Source organism: Malurus melanocephalus, unplaced genomic scaffold (genome assembly GCF_030028575.1).
Source record: "Malurus melanocephalus ecotype Western Australia unplaced genomic scaffold, MMel_1.1 scaffold_120, whole genome shotgun sequence".
NCBI classification, from domain to species: domain Eukaryota; kingdom Metazoa; phylum Chordata; class Aves; order Passeriformes; family Maluridae; genus Malurus; species Malurus melanocephalus.
In genome coordinates, this window is record NW_026623352.1 from 1125818 (window position 1) to 1143685 (window position 17868).

At 39.5% G+C, this 17868-nt stretch overlaps 1 protein-coding gene across 1 annotated transcript in view; it reads left to right on the forward strand.

Moving 5' to 3' along the window:
- The window catches only part of ATRX (ATRX chromatin remodeler), a 67247-nt gene that overhangs the window by 39586 nt on the left and 9793 nt on the right, over positions 1-17868 (forward strand). Inside the window, exons 17-30 of the mRNA XM_057370133.1 lie at positions 214-323; positions 2189-2335; positions 2525-2702; positions 7717-7854; positions 8068-8243; positions 9322-9439; positions 10011-10141; positions 10434-10522; positions 10659-10828; positions 11750-11903; positions 12193-12296; positions 13701-13809; positions 14842-15019; positions 16331-16525. Of these exons, the coding sequence (XP_057226116.1) occupies positions 214-323; positions 2189-2335; positions 2525-2702; positions 7717-7854; positions 8068-8243; positions 9322-9439; positions 10011-10141; positions 10434-10522; positions 10659-10828; positions 11750-11903; positions 12193-12296; positions 13701-13809; positions 14842-15019; positions 16331-16525 (1997 nt within the window). The remainder of the gene's footprint in view (positions 1-213; positions 324-2188; positions 2336-2524; positions 2703-7716; positions 7855-8067; positions 8244-9321; positions 9440-10010; positions 10142-10433; positions 10523-10658; positions 10829-11749; positions 11904-12192; positions 12297-13700; positions 13810-14841; positions 15020-16330; positions 16526-17868) is intronic.

Below are 17868 nucleotides of genomic sequence, written 5' to 3' on the forward strand. Positions count from 1 at the left end.
CAGTTGCCACATCTTCAGGGAAACTGGGAATATAATCAAGTTCAAGACAAAGATCATCCCACATACAACTGACTGGACAGAAATCAATYAATAATTATCCTGACAATTGCTTTCCTACCAGTTATCATGACCTTAGTGATCCCAGCTGTCTCTTATCAGGTGAACTTTATTAAAATGAATGTTTAATCAGGAAACTTTCAATATTTCCTTCAGGTGTTCAGTTCATGTGGGATTGCTGTTGTGAATCTGTTAAAAAAACCAAGACATCTCCTGGCTCTGGCTGCATTCTTGCTCATTGTATGGGCCTGGGAAAAACGTTACAGGTAAGAAATGAAATTTATTTCAAACTCCTCTGTAGATCCSTTCCAACTCAGAACAAGAAAATAAATAGAACTGGTAGGAGACAGGCTCCAGGAACCTGTTTCTAAGACAATGTAATAATCTTAATCTGGTTGTGTTTTTTCTGTGTTCCTCATTCATTTTCTACCTTAAATTGTTTATTTTCTTGAGTGTTTTTAAAATTTATTTGCTGCTGATAAAATACACGTTTGTTAGGTTTTGGTTTTTTTATTTTTTAATGCCAGAATTCGTGTCCTAAGTCAGATGCTGGTGGGTTTGTGGGKTTTTTTTGAGTGACACAGAGCTGAGGATGCTCAGGGGGACCGAGGTCACTCACTGTGTTCACAGCTCAGGTGAACCAAAGTGCAGCCATGCACAGCAGGTTTTAACTCCAGCTGCAGTATGTATAAAAATAGGCCTTTTTTATAGAAATGGGGGTGACAGACACAGCATTTTGACAGTCTGCAGTTCTWTGGAACACTTTGAAAATCACCTTTGAAGGGTATATTTTTATACACTTGATTCCAAGGTCGGTGGTGTGGTTCCTCAGGAGTTAATTACACCTTTTCCTGGAGATTTGCAGTGCTTTGCAGAGCTGATGTGCAGGGGACTTTGTACACTTAGGCTTTATTTAGTTTGATAAATACTTCACAGCAGAAGGTATGTTTATAGTGATCCAGATGTGTTAATGACAGTCATTTTGCTTGGAACCTTCATAATCAAAGCCACAGTTGCAAGCATGTCAATACAAACCATTTTGAAGGCTGGTGTTTGAAGCTGAGGTAGTTGTTTTTTTCCCACATGTGTCCATTTGCCTGTCACTCTGCTGTGCTCTGTGATGCCATTTGTTGTTCAGCTCTTAAAAGAGCTGATCCAGCCATGAGTTTCAGCAGAGTTTGCAAACTGCAGGGCAGGATGTCAGAAGAGATCAGGGAAATCAGGCAATTGGGACTTGCTGGCCGGGACAGAGGACTTTGGTCATGAGTCTTCCTGGGTAGTTCTATCTTACCACAGAACCACCAGTGACTCCTTTAGTTTTAAAACCAGGTTGTTGCCCAGCACTCCAAGCACATTTATGCAGTTTGAAATTCCTCTGAATAGTRTATTAAATCAGAATTGCCAGGTACCAAGATTTTATGCAGAAAGAACATTCCTCTGTCGCACAGTTACATGGATTAGAGGGCAGGTTTCACCATTTCCAGTGGTGAGAGCTGGAACTGCCATGGGATCACTTATTGTCCTCTAGTCCTGCCTTTGTTTGCTGCTGCTCAAAACAGGCAGCCCAGCAGAAGCACTGAGTGACACCAAGAGATTTTGGGTTTCCCCAGGCCTCCAGGAGRTGTTGTCATGTGCAGCATACAGCCATGGCTGCAGGGTGAATCCTTGGAAAACATTGCCATCACCTCTTTCAGAGTTATTCTGAGAGAATTTAMCTTGAAATACCTTGAAAAAAAAAGTGAAAAACTGCTTTAAGACCGCAGTTCACTTAGGAAACKCAAATGTAAATTTGTTTTATGTTTGCGATGAGTGTTGGGAGAAAGCTTAAAAATGACTTGATAGAAGTTTTTAATTTATGCAAAATGATTAGTGAAATGTAAAGGCAAGGTTCTCTATTTATTAAATCCTTCCAAAGTATATCTCAGTATATAAAGGATGTGTGCAGCCCTGTAACACAGAGTAAGGAATGTCTGAACTCCAAAAACTTCTAAATGAAATTTTAACCAGTGAGTTCAAACAAGAAAAACACATTTAAACAAGGCTGTTGTTGGTAATTTAATTACATAATTGAACAGACTTATCTTTCTTTCATGGTGTTTATTTGGTGTTCTGCCTGGTTTTTCTCTTGCAGGTAGTAAGTTTTCTCCATACAGTCTTGCTATGTGACAAACTGGATTTTCGGACAGCTCTGGTCGTGTGTCCACTCAACACTGCCTTGAACTGGTTGAATGAGTTTGAAAAATGGCAAGAAGGTTTAGAAGATGAGGAAAGACTAGAGGTAAAAGGGTTAAAAAATAAGTTCTTCATGAAATAATGATTTCCTTAATTGGGAATACAGAATAAAGGCTAAGGAATGTACTTTAACCATGTGAAACATCTATTTGCATTAATACATCAGAGCTATTAAAAGTTACACCAATATTGAGTATTTTAAGAAGAAATAAAGCAATTTTTTCCCCTTTGGAAGGTCTATGAGCTGGCAACTGTGAAAAGGCCTCAGGAGAGGAGCTACATGCTGCAGCACTGGCAGGACGAGGGAGGGGTGATGATCATTGGCTACGAGATGTATCGAAATCTGGCCCAAGGCAGGAATGTGAAGAGTAGAAAACTTAAAGAAATATTTAATAAAGCTTTAGTTGACCCAGGTAAGTGAAAATTAATGAAGGCTGTATAGATTGCACCTCCAGGTTTATGTTTATGAGCAAAATAAATAAATAAATAATGTTAGAAGARTTACCAGATTTTCTTTGCTGGCTTTTGCTGAATTACAGAAATTTGTTCACAATTTCCCTCATCTGCATTTGTAAATAGATTTCTGTAACRGTCTTTTCTGTTAATTTGAATACATGGAATATATTCTAGAAACTTCTATGAAGTGGGGTTTTTGTTAGCATTGCTTCCCTTGCAAAGTAATTTGAGGTGGCTGTTGGGGACCCAAGGATGTTTTAATCTGTTAATTTGTTACAACCACAAGCTGTTTTGTCCTTGATGGGAATCTACCATTAAGGGGGCAGCTACACATGAAAACAGTAGACAATGTACCTTAGAAGTGTGAAAAAACGAGTGTTAATGAAGTGCTAATTAAGGGAATTCAGATAAAGCAGTTAATTATTTTTTCAATCTTGAGGAACAGATGYCTGGTTTGAGCCGAGCTGAACTGAGCAAATTGATGTCAGCATGTATGGAAGCAYTTGAAAGTGTTCCAAGTTAATGTGACTGATTGATCAGGTGCTCAGCAAAAAGAACTAAAAATTCTAGGATTAGGAAGGTTCACCAAAATAGCAAAATTTCCCTACAAATTCTGAACTGGCAACTGATACCTGRAAATAACTTAGGGTTGTACAGGATGTCTTAAAACTGTTTTTAAAAGGACCTTTGCTGTGAATGCAGATATGTAGAAGGCAGGGTAAATGGAGCTGTTTTTTTAAAAATTTTAATTCTCTAACTGAACTTTACATTGACAGTGTGTGATTGCTTCTATTTTTTTTTCCTATTTCTGATTGATAATTGTATTTGATGAGTTTGATTTTGTGACCTTAAAATTCACAGTAGGACCGTGAATTCTGTTCTAACAGACAAAGTTTATTTTAATGGAAAAAAGAACTTTGTGACTTTTGGCATTGGCCAAGTGGAATTGCCATCTCCAGCTCTGCAGAAAGGCTTGTYGGAGCAGCTAAAACATTAATTAATTTTCTGCCAGCTTGGCTAAGTCATACAATTGTTGTGGAGTCAGGGGAGCTCCAGTACAGCAGTTGATGAACTGTTTTTGTTGATATTTAGTGTTGATTCCACACACATTATTTAAGCACTGAAGGAAATGCATTTCTTGCCAGTGGGGTTTTTGACTCCTCCTACCTGAGCTATAGTTACTAAGATAAAAAAAAACAAAAAACCACCAAACAAAAAAAAGGGGGGGGGGGGAACCCTGTGCTGTTTGTGCTATTCTGTATCTGATTTTCTCAGGGTATTGTATTTATTTTGAATATTGTCTGGAAAGTCAAAGCCAAGAGAGAAAAGTTGTGAATTGCTGTCTCACAGTAGTGGTGGCAGGACAGTAATTTTGTACTTTGTGGGTCTTGTTCTGGTGCAGTGATAAATAAAATGAAATACAATGATTGATTTTTGTGGGGTTTTTCCTGGTGGAAAGTGTAAGGGAGGGCAAACACAGGGATTGTTACCATTTGTCTGTACAGCAACACTGTTCCTTCACGGCTTTGTGTTTGTGTAACCCYAAAAATACTGGGCTGTGGGGTGAGGTGGCGTATTAGGAGGAAACAGTGACTGTGTAACCTTCCCTGTGCCATCCCATGGCTTCTACATCCTGCTATGTTCCTGTTCTCCTTCCGGAGCCCTTCAGACAGTGGGACAGAGAAGTGGTTGTCATTAGATCATGGCCTTGTGTCGTTTTAATTGAGTTTGGAAGCTGCACCACACTGAGCCTTACAGATTTCTGAATAATTCCATATGAACATGGAGCCTCCTGTTGTATTCTCTTCTAGGACTGGTTGGTAGGATGGAATCACACCATTAGGAAAATCAGCCTTGAAATAACTCCATAATTATTTTCRTAGAATCRTAGAMTCTTTAAGGTTGGAAAAGACCTTCAAGRTCAAGTCCAGCCTTTGACTGCTGACCACCATGCCCACTAAAGTGTGYTATGGTCTATCATATCTACTCATTGTTTTTACATTTCCAGGGATAATGAGTCAATCACCTCTCTGGGCARCTCCTYCCATGCTTAACCACTCTTTTCAGTGGAGAAWTTTTTCCCAATAACCAGSCTGAACCTCTCCTGGCACAACTTGAGGGCATTTCACATTGCCTCACCTCTTTATTTTAACTAATTGCAGAAAGACAGCAGTGTCCATGTGTTGTAACCCATTATTTTTGGAGTTATTTGGATGGGCTGAATGGATGAGAATGTGCATTGCAGGATTCTCATGTGTTTCTTGCTCTCTTGGTGAATCAGCGTGGGCACTACAGCAGGTTCCAGCAYAGGAGAAAGCCCTGTGCTGGCTTGCAACTGAGACTGGAATTAGGGAAACCCTGGTCTCTGGGAGCACTTCCCATTAAAAAAGCTGCAAATTTGGTATTGGAGTGCTGATTTAATGAGATATTTAATGAATACTCATTATTCAGGGTAGGATGTATTATATAGGAAAAGCTTGTGTTGCACTGTCAGAGGGACCAGAGGGGGAAGGTTTAGCCAAAGTTTATGGGTGGAGAAATGATTTCATGAATTAACCAGCTCTGCTATGTGAAAGAATGGCAGGATTATACACACAGGCAGGGTTTCCAGGCTGCTTTGTGCCATGCTCAAAGTGACTGTTGGTTTATTATCATTGCTCTGCTCTGCTTGTAGCACTTCAATCACTTGATATTTTTTGTGCTTGTTGCTACTAACAACGATTCTGATACTGTTTAAATTGGAAACTGCTCTTTAATTGGCAGTTGCATAGAGTCCTTGTAGAATTCAGAGGAGCAGGAAAAGTGTGTTTATATATCTATATATTTCTAATTTTTATGCATTTCAATATATTGACATGTATAAGGACTRTAAGAAGGATGAGAAGATAAAGACTTTGAGGAAAGATTGTATGAGTAAGGCTTTTTAGCCTAGAAAAAAACCCAACTAAATGGAGAAATTTTCCACCATTTAAGAGCTGGTTAATCAAAGGAGTGTAATCAGTTGGTTTCGACATCATTTAGAGAAAGGAGAGGGCAAAGTTTATTCGGATTTGCAGCAAACTGGGTACTGTTGCACAGTGTGTAACAAGACAGGCTGTGGAGTTTCCCATTTCTGTCATTTCTGCCCCTTTTCTCAGAACCCTTATCTCAAACAGAGAAAATGATCTAAATGATCCCCTGAGGTCCCTTTAAGTTTTACATTCCTTTATCATATTTTGAGGAATGTTCTGTCCATAATGATTTGCATTTGTGTTTTGTACGAACAAGGGAAAAACCCCACAAATTTATGAAAATCCCTGCTGCTGAATTGTGGCCAAGATGTTTGYTCGAGATATCAGTGCTGCATGCCTGCCAAACAAATCATGAATAATTGTACTAAGATAGGGGTTTTTTTCATACTTTTCTGTCATTCACTTACTCTAAAGAACAGGTTTTTAGGTGGCTTTTTAATTTGATTTCTTTAACTTCATGTGAATGAATCACAGTAATAAAATGTTCACTAGAGAAAAGATCTGTCACTGCTAGGGATGGTTACATAAAATTAAAGGAAGGCTTTGTGTGTAGCCACTCAGGGTTTTTCATGYTGTCAAAACTGGGAAGGTACAAAAGTCATGAAATATTAGGGGGAAATGTTTCTGTGGTGGGTGGGAAAATTCAGAAATACATTGGCTTGGACAAGCCTAGGTGTGTTTGGCATTCATATGTGGATTTTCATAATTGGCTTCTAGACTTGGTTCAAAAGTTTGGTTTTTGTGTTGGTTTTTTTTTTGCATGGTAAGAAATAAATACCATCTTGATTCCTTTCTCTTAATGTGTAAGATTCAAATGTCTTTTAAATGACCTTAAAATCACGTTAAAATGTCRTGATTAAGGTGACTGGCACTGGCATGCAAGTGGTGAGAGGTGTAATTGATCTCTGTTAATTAACTGCCTTACAGTTAATTTTCTTCTTTACAAGGCAGTTTAAATTCTTCTCAGTAAGTTATAAAAGATTAGACTGTCCTTGCTGACAAATCCCCCTTTGCTCCTCCAATATTGGCCTTTTTAGAGCTGATTTGCTGAACCCAGCTGGTGGCTTTCCTCCAAGGTGCAGCAACTTGTCATGAGCTGCTTTCAGAGTTGAGAGTGCTGGAGCTGAGGTCAGGTTTAGAGCTGGTAAAACATTTATTCTGAGTTATTAGTTGGATCCTAGAGTATCTTTTACTTCATTTTCAAGGAAAGAAATTCCAGAAATTGTGCTAAATCTGAAAACAATTAGAGTGTGTTAGTCTGTTCTGCCAAGTTGGGTATTATTTATTTTATTATTAGAGTTGCTTTGCACACTGTGGAAATGAGTTGTGGTGTGGTTTTGACATTCCTTGTGCAGCTCACTTAAACCAGACTGATATTTTATCTTCTGGAAGAAAGCTGAGGACATTCCTGAAGTGACTTTCAGCTGCAAGGTGGCAATTCACTTGTCTGTAATTCAAATCAAATCTGGGTTTGTGTTGTATAATCTAAGACTTCTGATTGCACCCTGTGCCCTATTGGTACTGTTGCCTTGATGGAAAATGTCAGGTGACCTGATCTGGGGTGTTTTGGGATTGCCTGAGTGTCAGTAGATGGCAGCCTAAAGCTGGAGAGAAGGAATTTTACCGAGTTTTGATTGGGTGGATGGAGGTGCAGCCGTGYACAGCCAGCTGCAGGGATAGACCATTTTAACAGGAATATGCTGCAAAGCTGAATTTAACTCTTCCCATGAAGCCTTTACAAGCAGCAGCCTGTAGTTTACCACAGTGGCTGATGTGAATGCTTGTGGGAAGGCTTAGAACCAACCAGTGCTAAAAAATCTCACCATGAAACACACCTAAAAAACTGTAAAAAAACCCTTACAAAACATCAGTAGAACAAATTTTGGATATTTTATGCTGTCAGGTTCTTTGTGGCAATAAAATATTTTAAATAAAAATATTTAATGTTGTGTCTTTCCAGGTCCTGACTTTGTGGTGTGTGATGAAGGACACATATTAAAAAATGAAGCATCTGCTGTCTCTAAGGCAATGAATTCTATTCGGTCTAGGAGAAGAATAATTCTGACAGGAACACCACTGCAGAATAATCTTATAGAATGTGAGTAGTTGTCTTTTATTTCCTTCAATACACATTTGCCTGTCAACCACATGAAGATATATTTAGATGGATTGGAAGAAAAGAATTTGATACGGTGCAGCTGCCTGCTGGGTTTCTCTGTATTTAGACATGACATATTTCTTTTCTGTTTGCATTAATCCCAGTACTGCACTTTCCATTTTGAACCACTSAAGTCTGATCTTTTCCTCCTAGATCACTGCATGGTTAACTTCATTAAGGAGAATTTGCTTGGCTCAATTAAGGAATTCCGGAATCGATTCATCAATCCCATCCAGAACGGGCAGTGCGCAGACTCCACTCTGGCRGATGTCAGGGTGATGAAGAAACGTGCTCACATCCTCTATGAGATGTTGGCTGGCTGTGTTCAGGTGAGAACAGTTTGTTCTTAACTGATCACTTAACTGCAGGGAAGGAGAGGAATTATTTCCTGTCACTCRGATAAAAGCACCCAAAGGCCTGTAAAATGCTTATTATAGCTCCTTACATCTTCTAACATCAATAGTTTCACTGATTACTAGATCTCTGCTCTAACAATTATTTATTGTGACCAGAAAAGCTTTATATTTTTTCTTCAAATGTCAGTGTATTCTAAAATACATGTATTAGAGAATACAGGTGTTTCCTGCTAGAACATGTTATGGTAGAGTAGTACATGAGTTGCTTTGAAATATTCCTCTTTAATTCCAAATGCTCATTTAGGAACTCCTTAAAGTCTGCATAGAAAGTTGGCGATCCATAGTTTGTCAGTTGTTTGTGAATACCTCTTTTTTCTGACCTATGAGAATCAGAACAATGGTGAACACGAGAGAAGGAAAATGATTCAGGTGCAGAAGGGTGAAGAAATTGTTACCTTACAGACTTTAGGTGGAAAGAGCATTGGATGGAGCCCACATGGATTTTCTCCCAGCCCTGTGCAGGGCAGATCCTGTCCACAGAGAGCAGCTTTCTCTTGTGGTYATTGGGTGGGTGGAGAGACAGACAAATGTAAGAGTCAAAAAACCCCAAACAGAAGTAAAATCTGCATTGCCCCAAGCARGTTACTCAGCAAATATGTTCTGCTGAGTGTCAGTCCCTCTGTGACACAAACATTGATTAGTAGCTGCTTGACTTAGCTGTGCTTTCACRCAAAAAGCTTTCAGTATTCTAAAAAAACCCACAAAAATAGTTCCCAGAGAGCTACTGGAGCTGCAATCAACTCTGGAAGGACTTGGAACTGGTCAGACTGCCCTAAAAAGCACCTGAGTGGGGAAGGTGGGTTTGTGCTGCCAGGACCTGTAGCTGAATTCTATTTACTGAGATGTTTTCCCCTCCTTTGTGCTGGAAATCACCTGAATCATTGTCATTGATCCACGGTGCTTTGTCATTTGAGATGCCCCAAGTCCTTAAGCTCTCAGGARCCATTTCCATGTTTCTGTGACTGAAGGTTTCCTGTTTGTAAAATTGCAGAGGAAAGATTACACCGCATTAACGAAGTTCCTGCCCCCCAAATACGAGTACGTGCTCGAGGTGCGGATGACCCCGATCCAGTGCAAGCTGTACCAGTATTACCTGGATCACCTCACAGGTATGTGCCTGCTGACAGCACTGATGCCTTTAAAAAGGGCCATTTTGCCACAGTTGCTAGGTGAAAATTAATTCTCTGAAGATTGAACTGCTTTGCACTGAAATACTTGGACAACGATCAAGTAGACTGAGTTTTTTAGTTTTTTTAATGTGCAGCATTACAAGTCATTAAAGGTAGCTCTGATTAGTTAGCCAGATTCATTGAAACCTAAATGCAAATTTGTTTTGTGTTTTCCACCTTGGGCTGCTCTTAGAAAACCTAAGTAGACGTGTCTGTCTTTTTAAGAGGGTTTGTATGCATTCCTGTATTGGGCAGCAATGTGCTTTTATGTAAAAAATATAATCGTGTTTCTCATTATCAAGAAAAAGGGGAAAATCTAATTTTGACAACTTTAACTAGGAGAAAAACTGCCTGTGACTGAGTAATTTGAGCCCTTTTACAAGAGATGTTACAGTATGATGTGCAGCTGGAAAGAACACTCAGACCTGCACTGTTCCCCCTTCTTCAAAGGGGAACAGTGTGTGGCAAACTGGCTTCAGGGTTCACTCTAAAACCTGAACTTTATTGTCAGGTGTAGGTGGTGGCAATGAAGGTGGAAGAGGCAAAGCTGGAGCTAAACTATTCCAGGATTTCCAGATGTTGAGCAGAATCTGGACTCACCCTTGGTGTTTGCAGCTGGATTATATTAGCAAAGAAAATAAGGTAAATTAGATATATCAAAATACTCTCACTTGAGAACTTTCCAAATAAGCTCTGCCAAACTCTAGGTAAAGTTTCGTCAAATTAATGGAAATCTTTGTTGCTGTGGGGTAGTTCTGCTGCTGGTTTTKTCATATTTTTCTTGCTGGGTATGTTGTCATCCTTAAAACATTTTGCAAGGCCAGGCCTTTGTAGAACTCTCCATTGTTTAAATGAAGAGTAAGCAGATGGCTAAAGGTTTAATAAAAGCTGCTGGATGAACATACTTAATAATTTCTGTTTTTTCTCTTTTGAGGGCTATTTTGATGAAGACAGCATGGATGATTTCATAGCTTCAGATTCCGACGAAACTTCCATGAGCTTAAGTTCTGATGATTATGCAAAGTAATTGAGCTTTTATTTTGTTTTTTGGAGTTGTTTCCTTAGTAGAATGGGTTTCTATACAGTTTATTTTGTATTTTATGTGTTCTGTTAGAATATGTTCCCTAGCATGGATTTAAAAAAAAAGATGTTTTTTTAGGAAAAAAAAATCCAAGGGGAAAAAGGTGAAGAAAGAAAGTAGCTCCAGTGGAAGTGGCAGTGATAATGACGTTGAAGTCATTAAAGTCTGGAATTCAAGATCTCGTGGAGGTGGGGAAGGAAATGTAGAAGATCTTACAAACGACCCTACATCAACAAAGTCAGATGAAGGTGAGGATAACACAGAGATGAAAATGTGAGGCAGCTTCATTTTGCAAAAGGCATTTTGAGAGGTCTGTCAGGAGTTCTGGTGCATGGCAGAATGGCAAATTCCTGAATTCCTTACTCACAGCTCCTGCTACTTCTAATTAATGTATTTACCCTGGAAAAACAAGGGGAATCAATTTAGAATGCAGGGGTTTTGAGGCACAGTGAAATTTTTTAATTAAGAAGTACAAAGTGATAGAAAATGAAGAGAAAACATGCTGCTTTTCAACTTTTTAAAACTTACTTCTGAAAGATTATTGGAAAGATCAGGAAATATATGTCACAGTTTGTTGTATCTGAAATTTGAGTTGGATGCTGAGCAAGCAGATCCTATGCAGCAGGAATACAAGGCCTTTTTAAAGTTGTTATTCAAACTTCTTACAGCTGCACATTTAATATTTGTTTTTTCCTTTAATAATTAGTTTTTGTCTGGTATCTGGTATCACAGAGAAAACTTTCTGATTCTATTATTTCATATGTATCTAATCCTTTTCCTTATGTAATAAAATTTTTTGGGGACAGTTAGGGTGAGAAATCTTTTTGGGTTTTTTGCCCCATCCCAATGACAAATATGTTTTAAGTGGGTAAGGGGGGGAAGGTGTATATGTAGAACGTTTATACATTGAGATTAAATGTGTTAAAGGAATTCCATTCTAGACAGAGTGAGTATCTGTCTCTGCATCACTTAAATATTTGCTCTCATGCAGCCTTGTAATTGCTGGTAGTGCAAAGGCTGTTTTTACTATGCCTTTTTACTTCTTTTCATACCTTAACTCTCATAATTAATGGGGGAACAATTCTRTAGTTCACACATTCAAAACATTTAAATGGCACCATGTTTTCATCTTTGATTTTTACTCCTTTTTCTCTGTTTTTTTCTAATAGGCAAAGCAGCATCCTCTTCCAATCCTGGCAGCCCAGCTCCAGATTGGTACAAAGATTTTGTCACTGATGCAGATGCTGAGGTGTTGGAACATTCTGGGAAAATGGTGCTTCTCTTTGAAATCCTTCGAATGGCRGAGGAGCTCGGGGACAAAGTGTAAGTTCTGGACATGTTACTAAAGACTTTATAAATATATCAGTGTGACAGTGTACTCCATGCCCTCGTCATGCTGCTGTGGCTGCTTTCTGAAGCAGACAAGCATGTTCCATCCCTTTTTGTCAGGGACTCTTCCCATACCTGAATGTGCTCCACCACAGTTGTGCTCTATGGCTGGAAATGGTTTTTGTCTCCAAGTTCGTATCAGAGGAGGGAACAAAAATGAAACAGTACAATAATAAAAATAACTCCAGAGATGAATTTGGTGTTTCTCTGTTTCTTTTTTCAGCCTAGTGTTCAGCCAGTCCCTGATATCTCTGGATTTGATAGAAGATTTCCTGGAGCTGGCTAACAGGGAGAAATCTGACGGAGATGAGCGTACTATCTATAAAGGTGAGTGTCTCCTTCAACAGCTGCAGTGCTCATGACTCTTCCRCAAGTCTCTATTCACTCCCCAGGGAATGGGTTTGGAATAAGTTTTTCATGAGGATATTGCATGCTCTGGACTATCCCTGAAGCTGCCAGGGTTACTGGTCTCCCCTGCAGGTGTTTTCTGTGTCCCATTCTGGACTTGTGCTTCTGATCTCATTCTGTGTCATCCATGCCTGTTGTAGCCTGAGCAGATGAAATACTCACATCTGAGAGAAAGCATCATTTTGTTCAATTCCACACAGAAATGATGTTAAACTCTGGTGCATGGCAAATCCTGATCCTTCCTCCTGGGAGAGAGAGAGGGAAGGAAAATGAGGCTGCTTTAAACCAGCATGTAAAACATGGAAAACGTGAATTTTGGCTTTATATGTGCAGCAGCAGGTTGGCTTGTGGATTTCATAAGGGAGCAAGTATTGGATTAATTATTATCCTAGTGATGCTCAAATGACATGGAATTTCTCACTGGGATGTTCCCTGAGTTCCTGAAGCTGCTGTTTGTCCTTACTTGGAGTTTCATTCCCAAGTGCATGTGGCTTGAAGAATTCCTTCAAGTGCTTTTCCTTTCCAGTCTCTCATCCAACTCTTCGTGTTTACACTTAGAGATAAGGGAAAAGTGGCTCAGTGATACTGACACTGCGAGAAAATCTTCCATCAGCTGCAGTTATTTTTTTCCCCAGTATGACAAGAAATTGTTGTAACTCACAGGGTAATTAAACCCAAAGATTTTGCTGGATTTCAGTTCCAAAATGAGCTTGACCTTTGAAATCTCCTTTAGAGCACTGACTTATCAGTGCTGGTACTGTGGGAGACTGACACTGATGCTGGAACATGAACCTGCCTGGATCAATTGGAAAATGCAATTAGTGCTGCAGTACCTAAAGATTACATGTAACATCATCTTTGGTACTTYTACAATTAACTTTGGCTCCAGGTTAGGCCATAGCTCTGCAAATGTATGTACACAGATGGAAATAGTGAAAAATAAGAGGACTCCCCCAAAAAGCTCAGGTATTTTAAAGAATTAAATTTAAATTTAACCTCAGAAYACTTTTTTGGATGATAAATTTCTATCTTTAAATTCTAGTTTGTACAAAAACTGCCRTTGCAGGCTTGTGGATGATCATTGTCAGCACAAATCAATTGCTMTTATTTTCTGTTACCATACATATTTTAGATACATGATTTTTCAAGGCRTGTCTGTGGCAAGTGTCTGTATCTATGCTCCRAAAACATGTGGCCTTTCCCATTGTYACATTAATGTATTTTATGTTCTGTATTTATTCTTTGCTCTTTAGAGAGTTGTGTGTATCCAGTGTTACCAGTCTGGGTATTTACACCATTTTAATAACTTTGTTGCATGTACAGGTGAAGGGAARTGGTTCAGGAATATTGATTATTATCGCTTGGATGGCTCCACGACAGCTCAGTCCAGAAAGAAATGGGCTGAAGAGTTTAATGATGAAACTAATGTGAGGTGAGATCTCTTTTGAGATACATGCTTTATTTTCCCCTTTTCTTTCTTTTGTTCCCCATTTTTTATTATTTTTACTTGCTTAATGACCTTAACACCAGGCAGATAATGATCCCAGTGTTGTCAGAACTCACACAGAAAATGTGCAGCAATRTGTTACTGAGTTCCTTAGATCAATTCCGTTTTACTCAGCAGTGTTTCCTTTCTCTTTTCATGSTCCTTTAGATTGGAACCAATTTAAATCAGAGAAAGTGTTTTTATTGCAAATACTTAAAAGGATAGAAGARCCTAGGAAGGGTGTGGCCAGGAGGTTGCAGTCCCTGAGCCACTCAGAAGCAAATTAACTCTCTTAGCTGCCTCCAGAACCGGCTCCCAGCCCTCCACTGCTCATCCAAACTGGGACTTTCAGCTCTGATTTGGGTAGAGAGGTGTAAACTTGCAGTTGAATGACATTAAGGAGCTTCACCTTCCTAGATCTGTTAAAAAAATAAAGTATGTAATTATGTTGTAGGGGGAAAAAAGGTCAAATTAAGAAGTAAACTAATTCAGTGTTAATATGTTTAAATAGTTTRTTCTGTCAGGTGTCTGTCAAGAACCAGTGCCAAGTTGAGCCTGAGTGAGMTTGGCATTCAAAAAAAGCAGATAAATCAAAGGGACTGTGTCACTGGAGTTGCCCTGAAAGCTTGCAGGCCAGGAAAGATTTTCAATAGCATGGAATCTGCCTGTTTAAAATTATGGTTTAATTTGATATAACTAATTTCATTAGAACTTGAAAATGCAAAYCCCAAAATTTTCTCTTGCCCACCAGTTTTTGTTGACAGCTGGTTTGCAAAAGGCCTTGATGTGTATTTTTGGGAGTGTATGTTGTGCTACAAGTAAAATTTTAAAATCTGCATCTGTTTTATACTTAATACATTCTTTTAATGAAGTTTCAGAGTTATTTCAGTGTATGAACAACTCCATAGTAACACAGCAACACAGGAACAACAGTTTTTTTCCAAAATACTCCAATTTTGCAACTCTTTTCTGTTCCAGAGGCCGCTTGTTTATCATATCCACTAAAGCAGGTTCTCTGGGAATAAACCTGGTGGCTGCTAACAGAGTCATCATCTTTGATGCCTCTTGGAACCCCTCCTATGACATCCAGAGTATCTTCAGGGTTTATCGCTTCGGGCAGAACAAGCCTGTGTTTGTGTACAGGTTTTTGGCTCAGGTACGTTTCTGGCTGGTATTTTTGGGCTGTTTCATCCTGCAGTCAAACCTGGGAGCTGTGGCTTTTGGGATTGTACCTGTTTGGGTTTCTGTTGGAGTCTGTGGTCATCCACAGTGATCCAGCCCTGATCTGTAGCAGCATTTGGCCACTGAAGCAGCACTTGAAGGAAAGAATGGTAAAACAAATGACAAATTATTTCCTGTTAAATCCACTAAATCCACCTTGTCTGACACTTYGTGTAACGCAAATTCTGGAATTCCAGCAGTGATTCACATGTCCAGACTCAGAACAAGGGTCTCAGTTTTTTTAATTTGCACACCACTAGAAATTCTGAATGGAGCAGACCCTGCTGAGGACGTTGTTTTTGTTGGGGAATAGCCCTGCCCAGGGCAGYCCCTTCTACAGCCCCTGATGGTCCAACTGGAATGAAACCACGGGGAGATAAAGAGGTTTTTATAGAAAGGCATCCAGTGCTGACTTGAAAACTTGTATCACAGCCTGCAGATGTTAAAGATGGGTAATAATTCTGGGGGACCCTGCTCTGTGCTTTGTGTCAGGCCRTTATTTCTGTTAAAAATGTCTTGCTTAAGGTGTGAGACAGTGGCCTGGAGCCCTTTCCCAGTGTCACTTAACCCTTGATCCAGTCACTGTTTCCATCCCAACTGAAGCAGATCCTTGTCTGGGACCTGTTACTGTCAGAAATGGGGCWTTTCTTCAGGCTTCAGTTTATTTTTGTAGTTTTCTCTGTGCACTTTTGAACTGTTGATATCCTTTTTAAATGAACGCTSTTCAGAACAGGCTGTGCTGTTCTTGTCCTTCTCAGTCATTTTTTTTTTCCTTTTCAAAAAATAAGTAATTTTCCTTTTTTTCCATCAAAGATCTAATTTTTTTGTACACAGCTGTGGTGAATTAGACTTGACTGCTTCTTTTCCCCTCTCCCCTCCACCACAGTGATATGGTATCTGTTTTCCTTTTTACAGGCTGCTCAAAGCAGCAAAATAAGGTACATGCTGTGAAAATTGCCATTTCTTGGTCATAATCCTACTTTGGGGAATTGAAGCAAAACTGGATCTCTTAAAAACACCACTAAAAGAACGATTTTCTTCCTCTGCTCAACAGCTCAATGACATCTGTCCCATGCACAATTCCTGCTGTGTTGCTTCCAGCAGGTTTTTTCTTTCATTGCTTAGCAAACAAAGGGATAGAAACCTGGTTGAGGAAACAAGGAAAACACAACTGCTGGGTTGTTATTTTGGCTCTTTTCTGTCTGGAAGGATTTTCTGTGGATGAGCTGGGTTTGTCTGTGTTTAGGGAACCATGGAGGACAAGATCTACGACCGGCAGGTGACAAAGCAGTCGCTGTCCTTCAGGGTGGTGGACCAGCAGCAGGTGGAGCGTCACTTCACCATGAACGAGCTCACCGAGCTCTACACCTTCGAGCCAGACCTGCTGGATGACCCCAACTCAGAGAAGAAGAAGAAGAGGGACACCCCCATGTTGCCAAAAGTAAGTGGTGCCCATCATCAGGAATTTTGTGCTGCGAAAACAATTTGAGTCTGATTAAAGGCATGAGATTTTTCAGGTTTTTAGTGTAGAGCTGTGCTGGCCACTTGGAGTGGAGGTGAATCRCAGCAAACATTGTAAAATATATAATTTATATAATAGATCCTGTAAATGAGCTGGGTGAGGAGTTTCCCTTCAGTGTRATTGACACTGTAAGAGAAAGATATTCATTAAAAGAGCAAACTTTTAAATCAGAGCAAACAAGACACTTGTCCACACATTGTGAGTGAATGGAAGTTTGACTGCATGAAACTGGAAAATTCAAATTACCATCTGAATGGGTGCTGGTGATACCCAGCACAGCCTCAATTTGTGATAACACATCTGTGAGGTGGCACTGGATGGAAAAGTCAGYTTAATCCATGTTTGCTTTTGCCAAGACATCCTGGGTTTTAATTCCCTGTTTAACCTCCTGTGGGGAGCATTAGTAGAGATATGGTAAAGACTGGGGAAGAGTTGCACTTAGGTAAGAATAAACTGGAGGGGAAGGAATAACTGGTTCCATTATTTTATTCTTTTTTTTCCCAGTCAGTTTACATTTAAGATCAGGCTGTGGGTTTATATTTTCATTTATGGTCTCTGTGGCTAATTCARCCTTCAGCTGTTGTGGAAATCTCTGCTTCTTACCAGGTGAATATTTGGGAACCAGGAACACATCAGGGAGTGGCCAGCACTTCTTGCACTGGTTAAATTTCTGTGGTTTGGTCAYTCTGCAGGGCCTGGGTGTGGGGAGGGAGGCTCTGCAGTTTGTAAATCTGTTCATTTCCAAGGAAAATGCTCTTTCCCATTCTCAGCTGTCTGTAGAGTAACACAATGAACTGTGGTCAGGCATCACCCTGGCACTGGGAATATCCAGCCATGCCCTGCCCAGTCCATGGACCACCCATGGGGGATTCAGGGAGTGTGAGGAACTGGAAAACCCTTGGGAACAACTGCCCTGCCTGTGGCTCAGCCCTTTATTAATGTTTCTCACAGTAAACAGAAAATTAKAGATAGCTGAAAAATTTATTCTTTTTATCATGTTACATGTTTTGATTTTTGAAAATTCAGGTTTTAACCTCCTGAAACATCTTCCTTTACATTGTAGTTAATAGTATTTTATCTTTTTGTATTCTTAGTTATTTCATGCTTTATGTATTTATGCCTCCACAAACTTAGAGCCAATGCATTGCCATTTGCTGATGCTGATTTATAAAAATATAAAAATAGCTCAAAAACTTGTGAAGCAACTGAATCTATGTACTTGAAGCATTGATCAATCCAGTGCAATAATTATATTTTAATGA